Source organism: Pseudoliparis swirei, chromosome 19, assembly GCF_029220125.1.
Source record: "Pseudoliparis swirei isolate HS2019 ecotype Mariana Trench chromosome 19, NWPU_hadal_v1, whole genome shotgun sequence".
Taxonomy (NCBI): Eukaryota; Metazoa; Chordata; class Actinopteri; order Perciformes; family Liparidae; genus Pseudoliparis; species Pseudoliparis swirei.
Genome location: NC_079406.1, coordinates 19441360 through 19461153, shown reverse-complemented (window position 1 = coordinate 19461153; position 19794 = coordinate 19441360). Strand labels below are relative to the sequence as shown.

Below are 19794 nucleotides of genomic sequence, written 5' to 3'. Positions count from 1 at the left end.
TTCATCGTTGTTTTCGAATCTGGACGATGACGGTAGTGTCGTCAGAAAACTTCCTTTCTTTATGTTGGCGGTAGCAGTCCAAGCAAAGCTCTCTAGCGTGGTGGGGGGGGGGAGTTCAATACTAGAGGGGTCTGTTTTTGAGGAGATATGAAAATGTTATGAAATTGTAGACATGAGAACTTTTTATATTCACTACTTGGTTTTCATCTAGTGCAGTTGGGACGTACTCTGTCTACTCATCAATCCAGAATATGAGCATTGTTACGACGGGGCGGCACGATGTCACTGGCTCTCCAACGTTAAACCTGTTGGTCTGCTCCTCTGCACTGAATACAGCTGTTCACCGTCTGTGTTGGGGGGATTTCAACAGCTGTTGAATTTACACTCAGTGGCCAGTTTATTAGGTACACCTAACTAAAAATAAAGAACTATTTACAAACATGTTTTACAATTATAATGGTCCACTTGTTAGTTTTATCCGATTGAACTTTACGAGAATTGTAAAAGTTTGTGGATCTTTTGAACAGTGTTGCATAATACAGAAGTGTGTTTATGGCCAATAGCTATAATACTAATAACCTTTGTTATCATTTGACTACATATTTCAATAGTACAAGGGTATCAATGAAAATTGCAATACTTTTATTTCTCACTTGACAGCAGCAAAATATGAATATACATTATATGTACAACATAGAGGCCTGCAATACATTCACAGTTATATATCAAATTAGTTCAGTATAACAAAGCAAACCTTGTATTGTAAAACTATTTCCCTTTACCAAAAGTCATTTAGTCTGCTTGACAAGGTGTAAACCATTAACACCTGGAAGCTACCACTCTAGTTTGATTTTTCACATTTATCCATAACTTTTAACAGTCCTGGTTGAATTATTCAAGACCACATCAAACAAATCAGAAATCTATTTTATTCACTTTTATTATGCAAAAAAACCCAAGATTTTTTATAGGAATCTTGTCAGGCCAACACCCAGACTGTGTGTCTCTTCTGAGGGAGGAGTCAACACAGGATTATTATTTTCCATGTCGCTGTGAAGCCCAATTCTTCATAACTGGAGGAAACCAAGCACAACAATGCACTTAAGTTAGAGCCATGTTGGGCCACCGCATTGAATATCGGTGCTTCCATAGTCTTTAAATCAGCTGGGTGATCTGTTCTCAGAGATAAAAGAGGTTACTTATGATCTGGTGAGGATGTCAAAGCACTGAACATTTAAATAAATTTAAAAAAAATTAGTTTTAGAATAGCTCCTCACTATATAATTGTAATTTGTAAGCTTTAAGACCACAAAAAGACAACCTTTTAAGATACATAACAATACCTAAAACTTCCAGATAATAGAGTCTCATGTTACATGTTTGCTATATGTCCACGCTCTGTCGTCATTCAAAAGGGACGGCACACCCATCGACTCTTTACCTTCACCACAAAGGAACGGGGTGCTGATTGGGCCAAGTGCAAAAAGGTACAAACATACATAAAAGTGTTATTCCAATCTAGGATCCAGTTTTAAAAACAATTAGAAAAAACATCGGCCCACAGTTCGGTTTTGCCGTCATAGAAGCGAAACATATAAAATGCCACATCCACCTCAAAGCGTTGAGTCTCTAGTCGTTATCTGAACCATCCGGAGGGTTGAATACTATCGAGTCATGAAAATCGTGGCCGTAAGGACGAAGTCTGTAAACTCCAAACATCATGACCTGCATTTGATTGGGCGACATCCCGTTGAATGTGACGGCCATGTCGGCGCAGCAGCCCTCCACCACATTCCTGGGGTTGGCCTTCATGCTGTCCGCTATCAGGCTGTCCACACTCTTGCTGTTGAACAGGCCCTTTCCGTGTGCATCCTCTCCGTTCTCCGCGAAGACGCCTGTATATTTGAGACACACGGCCAGCTGCTTGTCCTCACTCAGCTGCCACAGGGCGCGTCCTCTTTCTGGACATTTGTCTTCATCTTTGAGCACATGCACAAGCCTTTTGAGCGCTTCGTAACTTAAAACAATGCCACTGTCGTACACCACGTACTCAAGCTCCCCCGACTTCATCACGTTGCCGAGGTAGAAGGGCTCGTTGGGATCCTTCGCGAGCACCAGGTATTTGAGGTTCTCGATGATGGCGAACGTCGTCGCTTGCGCCACAAAGAACCAGCGCAGGTCTCCAGCGTTCTCATAAGCATGCTTCAGAGCCTTACGTAGCCTCGCCCAGTCGTCGTTTTCATTCAGGTCAACCGCCTCGAGCGCCTTGGAGGACTCGGAGGTGTAAAACACAGCTTTGTCACAGTGTTTGCTCCAGGTGTCAACCGCAGTGGCCCAGTAAACCAGGATCTTGGGCTGGACCATGATGATGCAAGAGACCTGCACTTGATTGCCAAACTCCTGCATGTGGACGTCAGAGAGGCGGGTCAGCTCGTCTTTACTCGGGGCCTTGACGTGATGATGATGATGATTACTGTCGTCTGTCTTGGACTCCGTGCTCAATCTGAAGCTACCCAGCAGCGACAGAAACAAGCAGAAGAGGCCTCCCATGACCATCCCCTTCATGAAATGACCTCCTTCACACAACATTTTGGCAGCAGACACTGGAGAGAGAAAATTAATTAATGTAGCTGCAGCCTCAAATGTCAAAATTATATCCAGTTGTGTTGCCTCCGATTCTTCATCTCAGTGATAACACATACATATATGATATGATAGGGAATTTCAAAAATCAGAGCATCAATGAAAATAAATATAAAACACAATAACAATACTAAAAAACGAAATACTTATACACAATAAGAAGGCTGCACTTCCATTGTTAAATATCTAACAATATATTTACCATTAAAGGCAAAATCAATTTAGGTTTATTTATTATTTTAAGTGTTCACACAATGGAAGCTGAAACCAAAGAATTTGTGGAATTTTGGCTAAAAATATTACTGAATTATCTAATTGCTTACTCAAATAGCCGCTGTGTATGTTTCTCTTGATTGAGTAATTGATGAATTGAGTAATCGTTTCAGCTCTAATGTTAATATTGCGTTTCATTTTCAGCCAGTTACTTTGTAAGGCATGGGCTTAAATCACCTCACCTTTTTCTGACATTTCACAAAAACAATTACTTATCACTGCCCAATTTTTTATTTTGACCAAACATAAAATGCCAACTTGTGCTCTGTATAGAAAGTCATCCATGACTGCGCCAAGTATAAATCGAAACGATTGCACTATTCAGAAAAGTGCCCTTTTCTGGTAGAACATGACGATCGTATCCTCATCCCATGTGTGACTGGATATATATGTGTCTTCATATAATTGTGGACCCTAAAAAAGGCCTGAGGACCTCAAAGTCATCTGACTAACGGGGGCAGACTGCAACACCTCCTGTCAGGTCTGCTTCCAGAGACCAACAACTCACTGCCCCCTGCATTTAGCCACTCAGGCTCTTCTGTCAGAGGTGACAGATAATAATAATAATATATATATATTAACTTCTGTGTCCTGCTAGTCTGCAACTGACCTACATGTACACATGTTACTGATGCTTTTAAAAGTCGTGTGTCCTTTTTAATGCCTCGTTGTTTCTGCTCTTATGTACTCAAGGAAGCCTTTTAAACTACCTGCCCTGTTTTTATTCTGATGTATTTTAGGACGCCTTTATCATCATCATTCATTAACATAACGTCCACTGCCTCTTTACACTATTATTAATAGTGGGCATACTGGTTGCTCGCTTGCAGCTCTATTGGAGGTTAACAGTCTTTTTGTATTTATTAAAATGGCGTTAAGCGTCCTCGTCTTGTTTGAACGAGTTGAGCAGCTGATAATCAAAGAGCTTGACACAAAGCAAACAACGCCGAGGTTTGACTCGTCCGCCCGCTCGTCCACATGTAAGAGGAGCATTTCTAGAGAGCCAGCGCGGACACAAAGTAGCCATGATAGCCACCATGACTTTATAACAAAGAGTTGGAGCAGCTGATCTCCAACCGTTAGCCTCCAGACGTCGCGACGCTCCCACTGAACGGCTAACTCGGGGGTCTTGTTAGCAGCGGACACACAACAGTAAACGAGCGCGTACTGTACCTCTCTCCGTTAACGTCGCCCTGCCGGGTGCTACTCCTGCTTCTACCCGTCTCTCAGCTCCCACTGCTCGGCGAGACGTCCAGGTCGGACAGTTAATTACCAACTAGGGAGGCGCATCATCGCGAATAACGAAGTTGAACCCTCGCAGCTACTTCCGCTATCGGAGCTGGTCACGTGACTCGTTCCAATAACCCTGTCAGCTTCTTTTGTTTATGTGATATGGGGTCAAAAAAACGGTGTTAACAACAATAAGTAATGTATATAAATGGTGCGTATAACAATATAATATTAAATACATGTATAATGTCACTGAATGCATGGCGTAAAATACATAAATGATCGTATATATTGTGCAATACTTGTAAAGACTATTAAAACGTTTTAATAATAATAAATACAAAATTAATGAGTTTATTAGTATTTAAAAACATATATCAGTGACACCTATATTTTATATTACATTTTATTTACTGATAATTTCATGATGTCTTTATCTATACACAGGCACGTGCACAGATAGACCCTTAGTGGTGCTCAAGCACCAGCCCTTTTGCCCTGGATGAGTAAAGTGCCCTTTTTGCTGGAGCCACTTTTTTCATTCATCAGTATTTAAGAATAAAAGTTTCTCTCTCTGTCGTCAACTCCCCCCAAATGTGTTTTAATATCCGACGGTGCATTTATTTGAGTTCTTGGGAGAATTTCGCCCCGATATGCTCCGCGGGGCTCACGACCCCCCCCCCCCCCCTCCTCCTCCACTTCCTCCTCCGCGCAGTGCTCCTCCTTCTCCTCTGACACGCAGCATCAGACACACAGGTCATGACGTTGTTTTGTGATAAATCAACCACAACATTAGCGCTGCTGAAAATATGACGTCACAACTGGTTCGACGTTTCCTAAAAAAAATTAACAAACAAAAACTCACGAAATCCGTGATTTCAAAGCCTTGCAGCTGCTTACTGACGTTAATTATGTTTAGAGAATAGAGAGAGAGAGAAGAGAGAAAAGAGAGAGAGAAGAGAGAGAGATAATTCTTATTTCGTTCTATTTAACAGGGGCTAGTCTTGGATCTGTGTGGCCAGACTGAAAAAAAAATCATAAGGCCTCTCTTAGCAGTGGTCCTTAGTTTGAGGACCACTGCTCTTGGCTGTTGATGTCTATCAATATTGCTCATTTTGAAAATGAGGTCAGAGGGCAATACGGATCCGTATCAGACCAGCGAGGAGGGCAATACGTGGCTGGCATTGTAGTGTTATGGAATAATAGGGTTTGAGACCGTAGTATCGCGAAGTATCTTTTATTAGCTTAACCATACATAACACTGAGACTGACTGGATTCGGGTAACTCCAACAGCGGACTGCCGACTGTACACGCCCCCCTCTGATAACACATGCCTTCGTATCACTCCGCATGTCTATAAAGTAGTACCATTACATTACATCACCCTTTTAGGCCGCAAGGTGAACATCGAAAAGTCCTTTAGAAAATGAATCCCGCTCCACAGTCGCGCATCTACACAATATATTGTCGCGACCCTGTGAAGTGGCTGTCAAGCAGTGTGGCACCGTGCGTGCTGGTCGAGGGGGCGGGCCTGTGATTGGCGGAGTAGAGGGGAGGCGGGGTTAACCTGTTGGGAAACGGGAAGTTAAGGTTGGTTGACGGAGAACTGTGGTTGTTGTTCCTTGGTGGACAGAGGACTATGGCAAGGCAGTTAAAAGCAGGAACAAAGCATTTAGACTCGTCAGAAGAACCCACAACATGCAGCATTTGATTCAATCCAAAAAAGCACAAGCAGTGGTGAGAAGAACAATACGACAAGCTAAGAGAGAGAGTTGGAGACAATTTTGCAATAAAATAGGAAGAACTACTCCTGTGGGAGAGGTATGGGGAATGATAAAGAGGATGGGATGAGATAGAAGGGAATGGGAGTACCCAGTTTTGACTTCTGGCGAGGAAACAGCGGTCTCCAATAGGGAAAAAGCAGAGATAATGGCAAAAGCATTTGTGAAGATTCATGGTTCAGATAAATTGTCGGAAGAAGAAAGAAGTAGAAGGGAGAGTAGAATTAACCAGCATCCAGGTGTGCTCGATAGGAGGGAAAGAACACATGATAACATTGATGAACCTTTTACTCTGGCAGAGATGGTGAGAGCCATAAATGGATCAAAACCAACATCGCCAGGGGACGATCAGGTATGCTACGTCATGCTAAAGCATTTGGGAAAGGGAGCACTTTTTAAGCTGCTGTGCCTTTATAACAGAGTATGGGAGGAAGGAAAGTTACCGAGCGTATGGAAGGAGGCAATAGTGATCCCAATTAGAAAACATGGCAAAGATCCATCTAAACCCACCAGTTACAGACCAATATCACTAACATCTAATATGTGTAAAGTAATGGAAAGGATGATAACGGAAAGACTTTCTTATACACTTGAGAAGAGAGGAATGCTCACGAGTTTTCAGAGTGGATTTAGGAAGGGTAGAAATACCATGGACCCAGTGATAAGGCTAGAGACTGACATTAGAAAGGCCCAGGCAAATAAAGAGGCAGTCGTTGCAGTGTTTTTTGACATTGAAAAGCCTATGACATGATGTGGAAGGAAGGTTTGCTAATCAAGATGCACAAAATGGGAGTTGGTGGGAGAGTCTATAACTGGGTAAAGGATTTTCTGTTTGGAAGGAAAATTCAAGTACGGATAGGGTCAGACGTGTCAAGTCAATACTTAGTCGATAATGGCACGCCTCAAGGCAGTGTGATTAGCCCGCTACTCTTCATCATTATGATTAATGACATATTCACAAAGGTACCACTAGATATCGGTAGGTCTCTGTTTGCTGATGATGGGGCATTATGGAAGAAAGGAAGGAACATTGAACATGCAGTCAGAAAAGTTCAAAAAGCAATCGATGAGGTGGTGGAGTGGGGATATGATTGGGGGTTCAGGTTCTCAGTGGAAAAAACACAAACGGTTTTTTTCACCAGGAAAATAATTAAGGATGGGATGAAGCTTACGATGTATGGGAAAGAATTAGAAAGGGTGGGCACATTTAAATTTCTGGGGGATCTTCTGATTCACGGTTAACATGGGCAGATCACGTCAGGAGAGGAGAGGAGAAATGCAAAAAAGTAATAAATGTGATGAGATGTGTGAGTGGTAGGGAGTGGGGAGCCAGCTGTTCAGCTTTAAAAACCATTTATGTGGCCTTGATAAAATCGGCGTTGGATTATGGAAGCATAGCATATGGATCAGCAGCTAAATCTTTAATTGGTAGATTAGATGTGGTTCAGGCGCAGGCATTACGAGTTTGTAGTGGAGCTTTTAAAACATCGCCAATCCCTGCCCTGCAGGTGGAAGTGGGAGAAATGCCGCTGGATTTAAGAAGAAAGCAACTAATGGCAAACTACTGGGCTAATTTGCAGGGACACAATAATGCTCACCCTGCAAAAGGAGTGTTGCAGGCGGTCTGGGAGAATGGGAGGAGCCAGAAAAATAACTTTGGTCGGATAGGCAATGACATTGCAAAGGAGTTTAAGGTGTTTGATCTCAGAATAAGCCCCTCTGTGGTTTACCTGGTGGTGGCTCCATGGACACTGGTGTGGCCTGAAGTAGACTGGTATCTGTTAGATTTAAAAAGAGAAGAGAAAGGAAAAGGGGATTTGTTAAGTGCATTTGAATATCGAGTCACGGAAATATACAGTGAATATACTATGATTTATACGGACGGTGCGAAGAAACCTGAGACGGGACTGACAGGATTTGGGGTGGCAATACCAGATAAAGGAGTAGGGATCAACAGGAGAACATCTGATAGGCTAGGGGTCTACACAGTGGAGATGGTGGCAGTGCTGGTGGCGTTACGATGGGTGGAAAAGGCAAAACAGGGCAAGGTGTTAATATGCTCCGATGCAGCCTCAGTCCTAGCAAACATCAGATCTTTTCATTCAAGCAGTCGGCAAGATATTCTCTATGAGGTCCTTCAGTCGGTCACACGTGTTACCAACCAGGGAGGTCAGGTGAAATTCATGTGGGTTCCAGCACATATAGGGGTGAGTGGGAATGAGAGGGCAGACAAGTTGGCAAAGAGTGCTTTAAAGAAAGGAGACATAGAAATGAGAGTTAACATCAGTAAGGCGGAGGTCAAGAGTATTATCTGGGAAAACGTCAACCAAATGTGGCAAAATAGGTGGGACAGAGAGGAAAAAGGGAGACATTTGTATCTTATTCAAAGGAGTGTTACGGCAACCAGGATGGGAAGTTGGAACAGGAGAGAGGAAACGGTGCTGACAAGGCTACGGTTGGGCCATACTGCACTTAACATGACATTGAAAATGATCGGGAAACACCAGACAGGCCTGTGTGAAGGATGTGGAGAAGAGGAGTCGGTGGAGCATGTGGTGGTTCATTGTAAGGCGCATGAGACTCATAGAGAGGTGATGAGGAAGACACTGGGGGAATTGGGGGTGCGTGAGTGGACACTGAAGGGAATACTGAGCATGGGGGGGAGAGCACAGATTAGAGTACTGTTCACGTTCTTAAAGGACACAGGGGTTTATTATAGGGTATAGTTGAAATATAGGGATGAGGGTTACATTTTGGTTTGTTATATATTTTTATTTGTTTATTTATTTATATATATATATATATATATATATATATAATTTTATTTATCTTTTGGGGGGGGGGGGTTTGTTGGTGTTGGGGGTAAGGCGTCAACTAACGGAATAGTACTCCAGAGGGTGGCGGTAATGCACCAATTATATGGATGCCAACCACCGTTAAAAAAGAAGAAGAAGAAGAAGAACTGTGGTTGTTGACGTTGGAGCTGCGGAGCTGAGAGAAGCACGCTGTCGGTGGATGCCCAATAAAGAAGGAGTAAGAACGTCGTCCCGTCTCCGTGTCATCAGTCCATAACGTCTGAGACGTTACAATATTGTTCATAAAAAAGTAAGAGTCGTGCTTAGCTACCAAAAAAAAGTCCGTCGCTGAATTTGCCGTCGATTCTCGATGCGACTATGTTTTATGCCGAACTAGTTCTTCAGAGCGTAATATGATCTTGGTCACGAGGGGTGGCACGGTTCGACACGTGATCGGTCTACACCAATGAGGTAGCTGCTTTTTGTCAACAGAATGGCAAGATAGCGGCTCCCGTGGTTGGATTCAACGTTACCGATAGAGAGGAAAACACCCTTAAAAGTGGGCTAAATGGTTTCTAAATAGTGCTGTATACATAGCCGCGTCCAATAAGAACAATGAGGCAAATATACGATCATGTTATGCTTATGTTAAGTCATGTAGATCAAGTTTGACATACCTGGGAATACACCTTACTGACGATCTAACATGGACTGTGAACACCCAGCACACACTGAAGAAATCAAGGCAAAGACTGTACTTCCTACCTCAGTAGGAAGTACAGTCTTTGACAGTAAAAGTAGGACGTACAGTCTTATGGCAGTAAAAGGCAGTAATTGTACTTCTACCAATGACCATTTGTTCGTTCGTTCATTCATTCTTCCACAAATGAAAACAACACTGATGAACAATAGAAACAATCTTTATGAAAAATATGACTGATATATAAAACTGTACAAAACTACGACGCAGCTACCCACCCAGAACATGTATGCCAAGTTTGGGGTCGATCGGACGTTTCCCTGAGGAGTTACAGCGTTTCAAAGTTTCATCGATTTTGGGCATTCCAACGCCTATAGCGGGACGATTCCTGGGGCTACCCGGACCAAAATCACATGCCTGGAACCGGGTGGTCATGGGCTATCACGCGAAAAAGAAACCGAAACTCTGGGACCTTTAAATCGAATTTAACAAAAAAATCTGACGACGCAGATACCCACCCAGAACATGTGTGCCAAATTTGGGGTCGATCGGACCTTTCCCTGAGGAGTTACAGCGTTTCAAAGTTTCGTAAATCGAATTTACCAAAATATCGGACGACGCAGCTACCCACCCAGAACATGTGTGCCAAGTTTGGGGTCGATCGGACCTTTCCCTGAGGAGTTACAGCGTTTCAAAGTTTCGTAAATCGAATTTACCAAAAAAATCTGACGACGCAGCTACCCACCCAGAACATGTGTGCCAAGTTTGGGGTCGATCGGACGTTTCCCTGAGGAGTTACAGCGTTTCAAAGTTTCGTCGATTTTGGGCATTCCAACGCCTATAGCGGGACGATTCCTGGGGCTACCGGGACCAAAAGCACATGCCTGGAACCGGGTGGTCATGGGCTATCACGCGAAAAAGAAACCGAAACTCTGGGACCTTTAAATCGAATTTACCAAAAAATATCTGACGACGCAGCTACCCACCCAGAACATGTGTGCCAAGTTTGGGGTCGATCGGACCTTTCCCTGAGGAGTTACAGCGTTTCAAAGTTTCGTAAATCGAATTTACCAAAAAATACCTGACGACGCAGCTACCCACACGACGCAGCTACCCACCCAGAACATGTGTGCCAAGTTTGGGGTCGATCGGACGTTTCCCTGAGGAGTTACAGCGTTTCAAAGTTTCGTCGATTTTGGGCATTCCAACGCCTATAGCGGGACGATTCCTGGGGCTACCGGGACCAAAAGCACATGCCTGGAACCGGGTGGTCATGGGCTATCACGCGAAAAAGAAACCGAAACTTTGGGACCTTAAAAATCGAATTTACCAAAAAATATCTGACGACGCAGCTACCCACCCAGAACATGTGTGCCAAGTTTGGGGTCGATCGGACCTTTCCCTGAGGAGTTACAGCGTTTCAAAGTTTCGTCGATTTTGGGCATTCCAACGCTATAGCGGCAAGGGAACTGCACCCCTTTGACACAAAAAATACATGCAATGTATTCCGCCATACAGGAAAGTAACCACGATGACATTGTATCTGCAGACAACATACATTCGACGGGGAGGAATGGGTTACTTTGTGTCAATTGGCGTAACACATTGAAAAATCACTAGATGGCGCTCTTGATTCATTTATTGAATTGCTCAGACTGTTAGTGACCATTAGACTGTTGATTTCAATGGGCCCATGTAAATACATGGGAATTTATTATTTATTTATTATTTTTTGGTCATTTTTGAAAAAACTTGATATAGTATACAACAGGAGACACTCAAGGATTAGTTGGTTTTAGCTAGCTAGCATGCTGCTAACGGAAGTTAGCTTTCTGAAGGGTCTACAGACTTGTGCTTAGAGTATGTTGTTCAGGGCATCCATGACCATCTGGGGTTCTAATTTCAAGCATTTTGGAGCTTGTTGAAAAATCGCTAATTAGCCACATGCTACTATCATGACGGGGTCAATTGGCATACACTTTTATGGGCCGGCCGAGTATGTGAAATGACCCTAAAATGGGTCATTTGACATACACTTGTATGGGCCGGCCGAGTATGTGAAATGACACTGGTTATTTTAAGGGGATTTCTCCTGTTTTGTACCCAGAAAAGGTGCCCAAAACCTGGGTACTTGCATGCTAAAGTGACCATGGTCCTCCCACACAGAGATCAGTTGGAGTTAGTAGTTCAGGGCATCAACTGACACTGATTATTTTAAGGGGATTTCTCCTGTTTTGTACCCAGAAAAGGTGCCCAAAACCTGGGTACATGCATGCTAAAGTGACCATGGTGCTCCCATACAAGTATCAGTTTGTGTTAGTAGTTCAGGGCATCAACTGACACTGATTATTTTAAGGGGATTTCTCCTGTTTTGTACCCAGAAAAGGTGCCCAAAACCTGGGTACTTGCATGCTAAAGTGACCATGGTCCTCCCACACAGAGATCAGTTGGAGTTAGTAGTTCAGGGCATCAACTGACACTGATTATTTTAAGGGGATTTCTCCTGTTTTGTACCCAGAAAAGGTGGCCAAAACCTGGGTACTTGCATGCTAAAGTGACCATGGTCCTCCCACACAGAGATCAGTTGGAGTTAGTAGTTCAGGGCATCAACTGACACTGATTATTTTAAGGGGATTTCTCCTGTTTTGTACCCAGAAAAGGTGGCCAAAACCTGGGTACTTGCATGCAAAAATGATCATGGTCCTCCCACACAGAGATCAGTTGGAGTTAGTAGTTCAGGGCATCAACTGACACTGATTATTTTAAGGGGATTTCTCCTGTTTTGTACCCAGAAAAGGTGCCCAAAACCTGGGTACTTGCATGCTAAAGTGACCATGGTCCTCCCACACAGAGATCAGTTGGAGTTAGTAGTTCAGGGCATCAACTGACACTGATTATTTTAAGGGGATTTCACCTGTTTTGTACCCAGAAAAGGTGGCCAAAACCTGGGTACATGCATGCTAAAGTGACCATCTTCCACCCATACAAAGGACTCTATACTTGGGTAAATGTTAGTCAAATCCCCCTCTCAAAGAACCAGGGAGGATTGGGGGACAGTGACTGTCACCAGGCATACATTCCCTCCAAGGCCGAACCAATAGTGACTTTACTTGGGTAAATGTGAGTCAAAGATCCAGGGAGGATTGGGGGACATTGACTGTCACCGGGGGGACAAAAGGCAACATTCCATTCTTCTGTCGGGCCTCTGGAGCTTACTCCCTGACCTTGCTCACCATCCGACCCCGTGGACCCCACACTTAAGCACTGCCCTGAGTTAAAACCCCTCTGTCAAAAAATTTGGATTTCAGGCCCCTGGTGGTATACATTTAAAGAGGCATACACATACATTGTCACAAGGCATACATACAAAAATATTTTCAGGCCCCTGGTGGTATACATATAAAAAGGCATACACATACAGTGTCACAAGGCATTCGCCACGAGGTCTATAAGACCAGGGGCCCGAAATGATTTTTTTTTTGCAAAGGGTTTTTTAATTCAGGGCAGTGCTTAAGTGTGGGTGCACGGGGTCGGAGGGTGAGCAAGGTCATGGAGTAAGCTCCAGAGGCCCCACAGACCAATTGCATTTTGCCTTTTGCCCCCCCGGTGACAGTCAATGTCCCCCAATCCTCCTGGTCATGTACCCACGTATCGTCACTCCTGGTCTGGCCTAGGATGGAATGTCTGCCTGGTGACCATCACTGTACTCCAATCCTCCTGGATCTTTGAGAGGGGGATTTGACTAACATGTACCCCAGTATAGTCACTCCTGGTGGTCCGGCCTTGTATGTGATGTATGCCTGGTGACCTTCACTGTCCCCCAATCCTCCTGTCTGCCTGGTGACCTTCACTGTACTCTGATCCTCCTGGATCTTTGAGAGGGGGATTTGACTAACATGTACCCCAGTATAGTCACTCCTGGTGGTCCGGCCTTGTATGTGATGTATGCCTGGTGACCTTCACTGTCCCCCAATCCTCCTGTCTGCCTGGTGACCTTCACTGTACTCCGATCCTCCTGGATCTTTGAGAGGGGGATTTGACTAACATGTACCCCAGTATAGTCACTCCTGGTGGTCCGGCCTTGTATGTGATGTATGCCTGGTGACAGTCACTGTCCCCCAATCCTCCCTGGTTCTTTGAGAGGGGGATTTGACTAACATTTACCCCAGAATAGTCACTCCTGGTCCGGCCTTGTATGTGATGTCTGCCTGGTGACCTTCACTGTACTCCGATCCTCCTGGATCTTTGAGAGGGGGATTTGACTAACATGTACCCCAATATAGTCACTCCTGGTGGTCCGGCCTTGTATGTGATGTATGCCTGGTGACCTTCACTGTACTCCGATCCTCCTGGATCTTTGAGAGGGGGATTTGACTAACATGTACCCAGAAAATGTTCCCAAAACCTGGGTACTCGCATGCTAAAGTGACCATGGTCCTCCCAGTAGTTCAGGGCATCCATGGGAGTCTGGCGTTTCATTTTCAAGCAGTTTGGACGTTTTTTTAAATATACCGGAAGTACCTCTTATAAAGGGTCTAGAGCTTAGTGCTTTTAGTATGTTCATCACGCCATCCAGGCCTATCTGGTGTTCTAATTTCAAGCATTTTGGAGCATGTTGAAAAATCGCTATAGCCACATGCTAACCATTAGCCACGCCTTCTAAAGCTTTTTTTGAAGTGAATATTGAGAATAAAAATACAGGGTCAAGGACCATGGGTTCAGACATCCCTCACTGATGTGCCCCTAGGAGATGGGCCCTTGATCCTGGCTACTTTTCTTGCAAATTGACCATCTTCCTACCTAAGTAGAGCAAAAGTTAGGGTAACTTGGCAGACACGGTCGGCCCATACAGATGTAGTTGAAATGACATTTTTCAGGGGAACCAAATTGTGTCATTTGGAATACACTTTTATGGGCCGGGAATGTATTCCGAATGACCCGGCTCCCCCTGGTGACGAAAAACTGTCATGGGAGGATTGGACTACATTTAATACATTTTTTAATAAATCATAACTCGGCGAGCGAAGGTCAGAACTGAAATCTTTTTTCTCCAGAGGTCAAGTGGGAAGGGGCACTGTGAGCCTGAGGTGTGTTTCGATTTTTAGCACCCTCAAAAAGGCTCCAAAATTCAGGCCGAAGTTTTTGACCGCCGGACACACAAAATGTATGCCTCCTGACCCCAGGGTCCGTAAGGCTGGTTAGTTCATTTCTCAAACATTCTCCAAAACCACGCCATGAACTCTGCTATCCCCTCCCTGGGCGACAGTCTGCTCCTGTGTGAATGTGAATGTGTTAAGTGTTTGGTTGCAAAGCTGTGTGCCAGTCAGACCTGATCACTCCTCGAACGCCACATCTCGGTACCAGTCACAACTGTCTCTGCAACTTCTGCTTTCAATCTCTGACTTGAGATCATCTTTTGCTGCCGTCATGGAGAATGTACTTGAGGTCAAAAATGTGTGAACGCCTTGTTCTGTGTTGACCTCGAGCTCGTGACACATTACAGGGATCCCAGTTGCCTTGTGCAACCTGCTCGCCCCTTGAGCTGTAGTACATCAGCTATCTCCTCTATCCCTCCTTTTTCTGAAACAACCTTTGATTCAGAAAACTCAAGGTGGATGCATGTTGCTTGTTAAGGGGATCAGGTACTGATAGGCTTAATATATGTAAGGAAATGTAAATGTAGAGCAGAGAAAAATCCTAAAAAATTTCAGATCAAAATCATTCAAAAAATCGTAACTCGATTTTTCAAAAGAAATTGAAAGAATTCATTCTACACTATGTGTCTAATTGTGGGTGCGGTGCAGTTGGGAAAAATACAAATAAGGTAAACAATACAGTTATACAGTGAAATTGAACAGCATGAAAATGTTAACAATCAACAAATGGGAAAAAGGTGTTATTCTAACCAATGAAACAAATGTTATTTCTTCTGTGAAATGGGAGAAGCTGTTAATTTAACCAATACTGTCAATTCAATATGGTTAGGTTAATCCCTAGCATGCTCCTTCCACAAGCAGTAGTAGGCGCCACCTCGAATGTGTAATGGCGTCCTAAGTTATGTAAATGTCTTACAACCCCCAGCCATGTGGTCGAACAAAGGACCAAATGTCCCTTCTTCTCAGACGAACTCAAAATGGTGGATTTAAACAGGACAAACGGAAAACAACAAAAAACACGCTGTACCTCTTGTATCCAAGCGGATCAGAGGGTCCCCTTAGTGGGCAACTCAACCGATCTATGTGGTCTAATGATCTTGTAACTGTGACGTTCGCCGACGTCCGCCAAGCTTACGTTATGTAATTTTAATCTCGTAAATAGCAACGTTCACGCACTAATTTAGGATATTATATTAGATATCTAGCGTTGTCTTAGTGAGACCCCGCGTCGTCTTCGTCCGATTATACTATGTGCGTCAAACTACCAAACTAATGTACAGTCACACCTATAGGCCACAATGGGGAGTAATGATCCTTGTCCACGAACTGCCACGCAACTTGTACACTTCCTGCTTGCAGTACTAACAACTCCTGCACATCAACTAGCCCCAAGTCTTGTCTACAAAAACGTGTTACTCACAAAACAAACGAACAACGAGGAGCGCACAATATGACAAAAACATGCATTAAATAACACGATAAATACACAACGCTGTTGCAACAGCGACACACCTGGTGTGGAGTACACACAGGCCACTCACCCACGCACGTGGCAACACAGCCTCACCAACAAGGCCTCACACACACAAGATAACATGTAGAAAGACGTGAAAAGAGTGGAAAAATCTCTACAATAACACAAGGAACAACAGAAAAGAGACTAGACGTGGAGAGAGTCTCTACAAAACAACATGAGGAACGGTAAAAGAAAACAGGAAAAAGAAATCACGTGAAAAGCGTGAGACAGACATACGAGGAACGCACAACAGACAGACACAAACAAACACAATCGCGCTCACACTACTACACATCAGCGACACGAAGCGTGCGACCAACCACGCGGGCCAAACGTGGGAGACCTGCACGCGCAAATGCCACAAAACGCGCAGAACATGCAAAACACACACAATCGCGTACACACGACTACTCATCAGCTACACGAAGCGTGCGACCAACCACGCGGGCCAAACGTGGGAGACCTGCACGCGTAAATGCCACAAAACGCGCAGAACATGCAAAACGCGACTGGAACAAAACACACACAAAACACAAACGCACACAGCGTCAAACGTTTGTTAAACTCCTCCCGCAGGCTTGTGCCCTGTCGTGTTCTGACGGCATAAATAGTTCGATTCCTTAGCGCGAGCTACTCACCGTAGGAACACGTGGAAGTCCCGTAACTCTGGCGGGCCATCTCAGTTTCGCCTTCGTGGTCGCCAATTGTAGAGTATTCTGAAACTGGGCACTTCGCAGATGGTGGAAAACAGGCTTCCGGACGCGCGTGGATTAAGTTATCAACATTTAATGGCAGGAAGTGTAAATCAAACATTTAAAGCGCTCTTCCTCGTGTCCCGGCTGCCGGCTGCCGGCTCCACCTGGGAGCACAGCCTCCTGCCTCGGGGCTTACCTGAGAAAGAAAAAGATCTCTCCAACACACGCAGTCTCATACTCTTCCTGTTTCCGGTCAAACGTCACGTCCGGTTCCAGTCGCTTTCACAATAAGAGTCCCGTCTTGTTATTTGTCCGCATTAGTCACCTTCACAATAAAAGTCTCTTGTTATTGTAAGTCACTTCGCGGAATTCAACCGGCTTCGTCAATCTATAATACTAACATACAGTCACTCTCATGCAATATACATTAATTCTTGCCATTTACATTTGCATAGAGTAAACATTACCCCTATGCTTCATAATACATTAATAACAATATCAATATTCTCCTTAATATTGTCTATTATAATATCTTTCTATATGTATTAATTTAAAACATAAGACCTCTGCAGATGTTATCAAAATAAACTATTACAACTTAACACTACCCATCCAGACCATGTGTGCCAAGTTTGGGATCGATCCATGTGGGCCAAGTTTGGGGTCGATCGGACGTTTCCCTGAGGAGTTACAGCGTTTCAAAGTTTTGTTGATTTTGGGCATTCCAACGCCTATAGCGGCACGATTCCTGGGGCTACCGGGACCAAAAGCACATGCCTGGAACCGGGTGGTCATGGGCTATCACGCGAAAAAGAAACCGAAACTCTGGGACCTTTAAATCGAATTTACCAAAAAATATCTGACCTGGTGAGTCGACGCAGCTACCCACCCAGACCATGTGTGCCAAGTTTGGGGTCAATCCATGTGTGCCAAGTTTGGGGTCGATCGGACGTTTCCCTGAGGAGTTACAGCATTTCAAAGTTTCGTCGATTTTGGGCACTCCAACGCCTATAGCGGGACGATTCCTGGGGCTACCGGGACCAAAAGCACATGCCTGGAACCGGGTGGTCATGGGCTATCACTCGAAAAAGAAACCGAAACTCTGGGACCTTTAAATCGAATTTAACAAAAAATATCTGACCTGGTGAGTCGACGCAGCTACCCACCCAGACCATGTGTGCCAAGTTTGGGGTCGATCCATGTGTGCCAAGTTTGGGGTCGTTCGGACGTTTCCCTGAGGAGTTACAGCGTTTCAAAGTTTCGTCGATTTTGGGCATTCCAACGCCTATAGCGGGACGATTCCTGGGGCTACCGGGACCAAAAGCACATGCCTGGAACCGGGTGGTCATGGGCTATCACGCGAAAAAGACACCGAAACTCTGGGACCTTTAAATCGAATTTCCCCTTTAAAAAAAATATCTGACCAGGTGAGGCTACGCAGCTGCCCACTCAGACCATGTGTGCCAAGTTTGGGGTCGATTAGGCCTTTACTTGAGGAGTTACAGCGCTTCAAAGTTTCGTCGATTTTGGGCATTCCAACGCCTATAGCGGGACGATTCCTGGGGCTACCGGGACCAAAAGCACATGCCTGGAACCGGGTGGTCATGGGCTATCACGCGAAAAGGACACCGAAACTCTGGGACCTTTAAATCGAATTTCCCCTTTTTAAAATTTATATCTGACCAGGTAGGTCTACGCAGCTACCCACCCAGACCATGTGTGCCAAGTTTGGGGTCGATCAGACCTTTCCTTGAGGAGTTACAGCGTTTCAAAGTTTCGTCGATTTTAGGCATTCCAAAGCCTATAGCGGGACGATTCCTGGGGCTACTGGGACCAAAAGCACATGACTGGAACCTGGTGGTCATGGGCTATCACGCGAAAAAGACAACGAAACTCTGGGACCTTTAAATCGAATGTACCCCTTTTTAAAAATATCTGACCAGGTGAGTCTACGCATCTACCCACCCAGACCATGTCTGCCAAGTTTGGGGTCGATCGGACCTTTCCTTGAGGAGTTACAGCGTTTCAAAGTTTCGTCGATTTTGGGCATTCCAACTCCTATAGCGGGACGATTACCCATTAACCCACACACCCTACTTAATTGTTGTTGTAACTGCTGGGGCTTGAACCCAGGACCTCATGTTCACCAAAAACGCACTTCAACACACTAAGCCACAGCTCCTACATGAAGTTTCCTTTTCACACTGCATCAAGTTCTCTTCTCTACCAAAAGTACAAAACCATAAAATTCAAATACACGATCCGATTCTTGAGGCACTGGCGGGAGTTGTACGGCACCACTGTGAAATGCTTCTTCTCAAATTATTATTATTATTATTTTTTCACGTTTTTTTTATTTTTAACTTCCCGCTCCCTCTTGCTCAGTGTGTCTCATGTATAGTTATCCCTCTGCCTCCCTTAATGATAACGATACATGCAACAAGTGTAGTTTATTTGCTAGGTTGGAGGCAGGTCTAAGTGGGTTACATGCACGGCTCCGCGCCATCGAAGCTCAGACAGCTATGCTAGTTAGCCCGCCCTCTCCCGTAGTCGGCGCGGAGCTAGTCATCTGCTAGCTGTTCTCTGGTAGTTCCCGAGCAGCCGGGAGGGTGGGTAACTGTTCGTAGGAGTAGTAAGTCTATACAGAAGCTCGCTGTGCACCAACCACTTCACGTTTCCAACCAGTTTTCCCTGCTCAGCGACACACCCGCCGAGGAACACACCCTGGTTATCGGGAGCTCGATAGTCAGGAACGTGAAAATAGCGAAGCCGCGGACCACAATCGTGTGCCTCCCGGGGGCCAGAGCAGGCGACGTGGAGTCTTGTTTGAAACTGCTGGCTAAGGACAAGCGGAGATACAGTCAGATTGTAATACACGCCGGTGGTAATGACGCCCGAGCCCGCCGGTCGGAAGTCACTAAAATTAATGTGGAATCCGTGTGTGCTTATGCCAAGACATTGTCGGACACCGTCGTTTTCTCTGGCCCTCTCCCAAATTTGCAGA

At 44.7% G+C, this 19794-nt stretch overlaps 1 protein-coding gene across 3 annotated transcripts; it reads right to left on the bottom strand.

The window, feature by feature from the left end:
- Window positions 1–627: 627 nt before the first annotated feature.
- On the bottom strand, window positions 628–16983 carry c1galt1c1 (C1GALT1-specific chaperone 1). Of its 3 annotated transcripts, none has more exons than XM_056439528.1 (3): window positions 16734–16958; window positions 7659–7706; window positions 628–2603 (listed from the first exon to the last, which is right to left on the bottom strand). In XM_056439528.1, exons 1-3 carry the CDS (start codon window positions 16906–16908, stop codon window positions 1630–1632), a joined length of 1197 nt encoding a protein of 398 aa, XP_056295503.1. In that variant the 5' UTR covers window positions 16909–16958; the 3' UTR covers window positions 628–1629. The 3 variants fall into 3 exon arrangements, 2 of the variants coding, with proteins under 2 accessions (XP_056295503.1, XP_056295504.1); XR_008834681.1 differs by lacking the exon at window positions 628–2603 and adding an exon at window positions 5367–5714 and having other exon boundaries at window positions 16734–16983; XM_056439529.1 differs by lacking the exons at window positions 7659–7706; window positions 16734–16958 and adding an exon at window positions 4090–4350.
- Between the last annotated feature and the right edge of the window lie 2811 nt (window positions 16984–19794).

Coding starts and splice junctions, on each gene's coding strand:
- c1galt1c1 (XM_056439528.1), bottom strand. CDS start 16,908: ATGTTTGATTTACACTTCCTGCCATTAAATGTTGATAACTTAATCCAC. Junction 7,707..16,733: donor GACTTCCACGTGTTCCTACG/GTGAGTAGCTCG, acceptor TAAATCTAACAG/ATACCAGTCTACTTCAGGCC. Junction 2,604..7,658: donor GTCCATGGAGCCACCACCAG/GTAAACCACAGA, acceptor TTCTCTCTCCAG/TGTCTGCTGCCAAAATGTTG.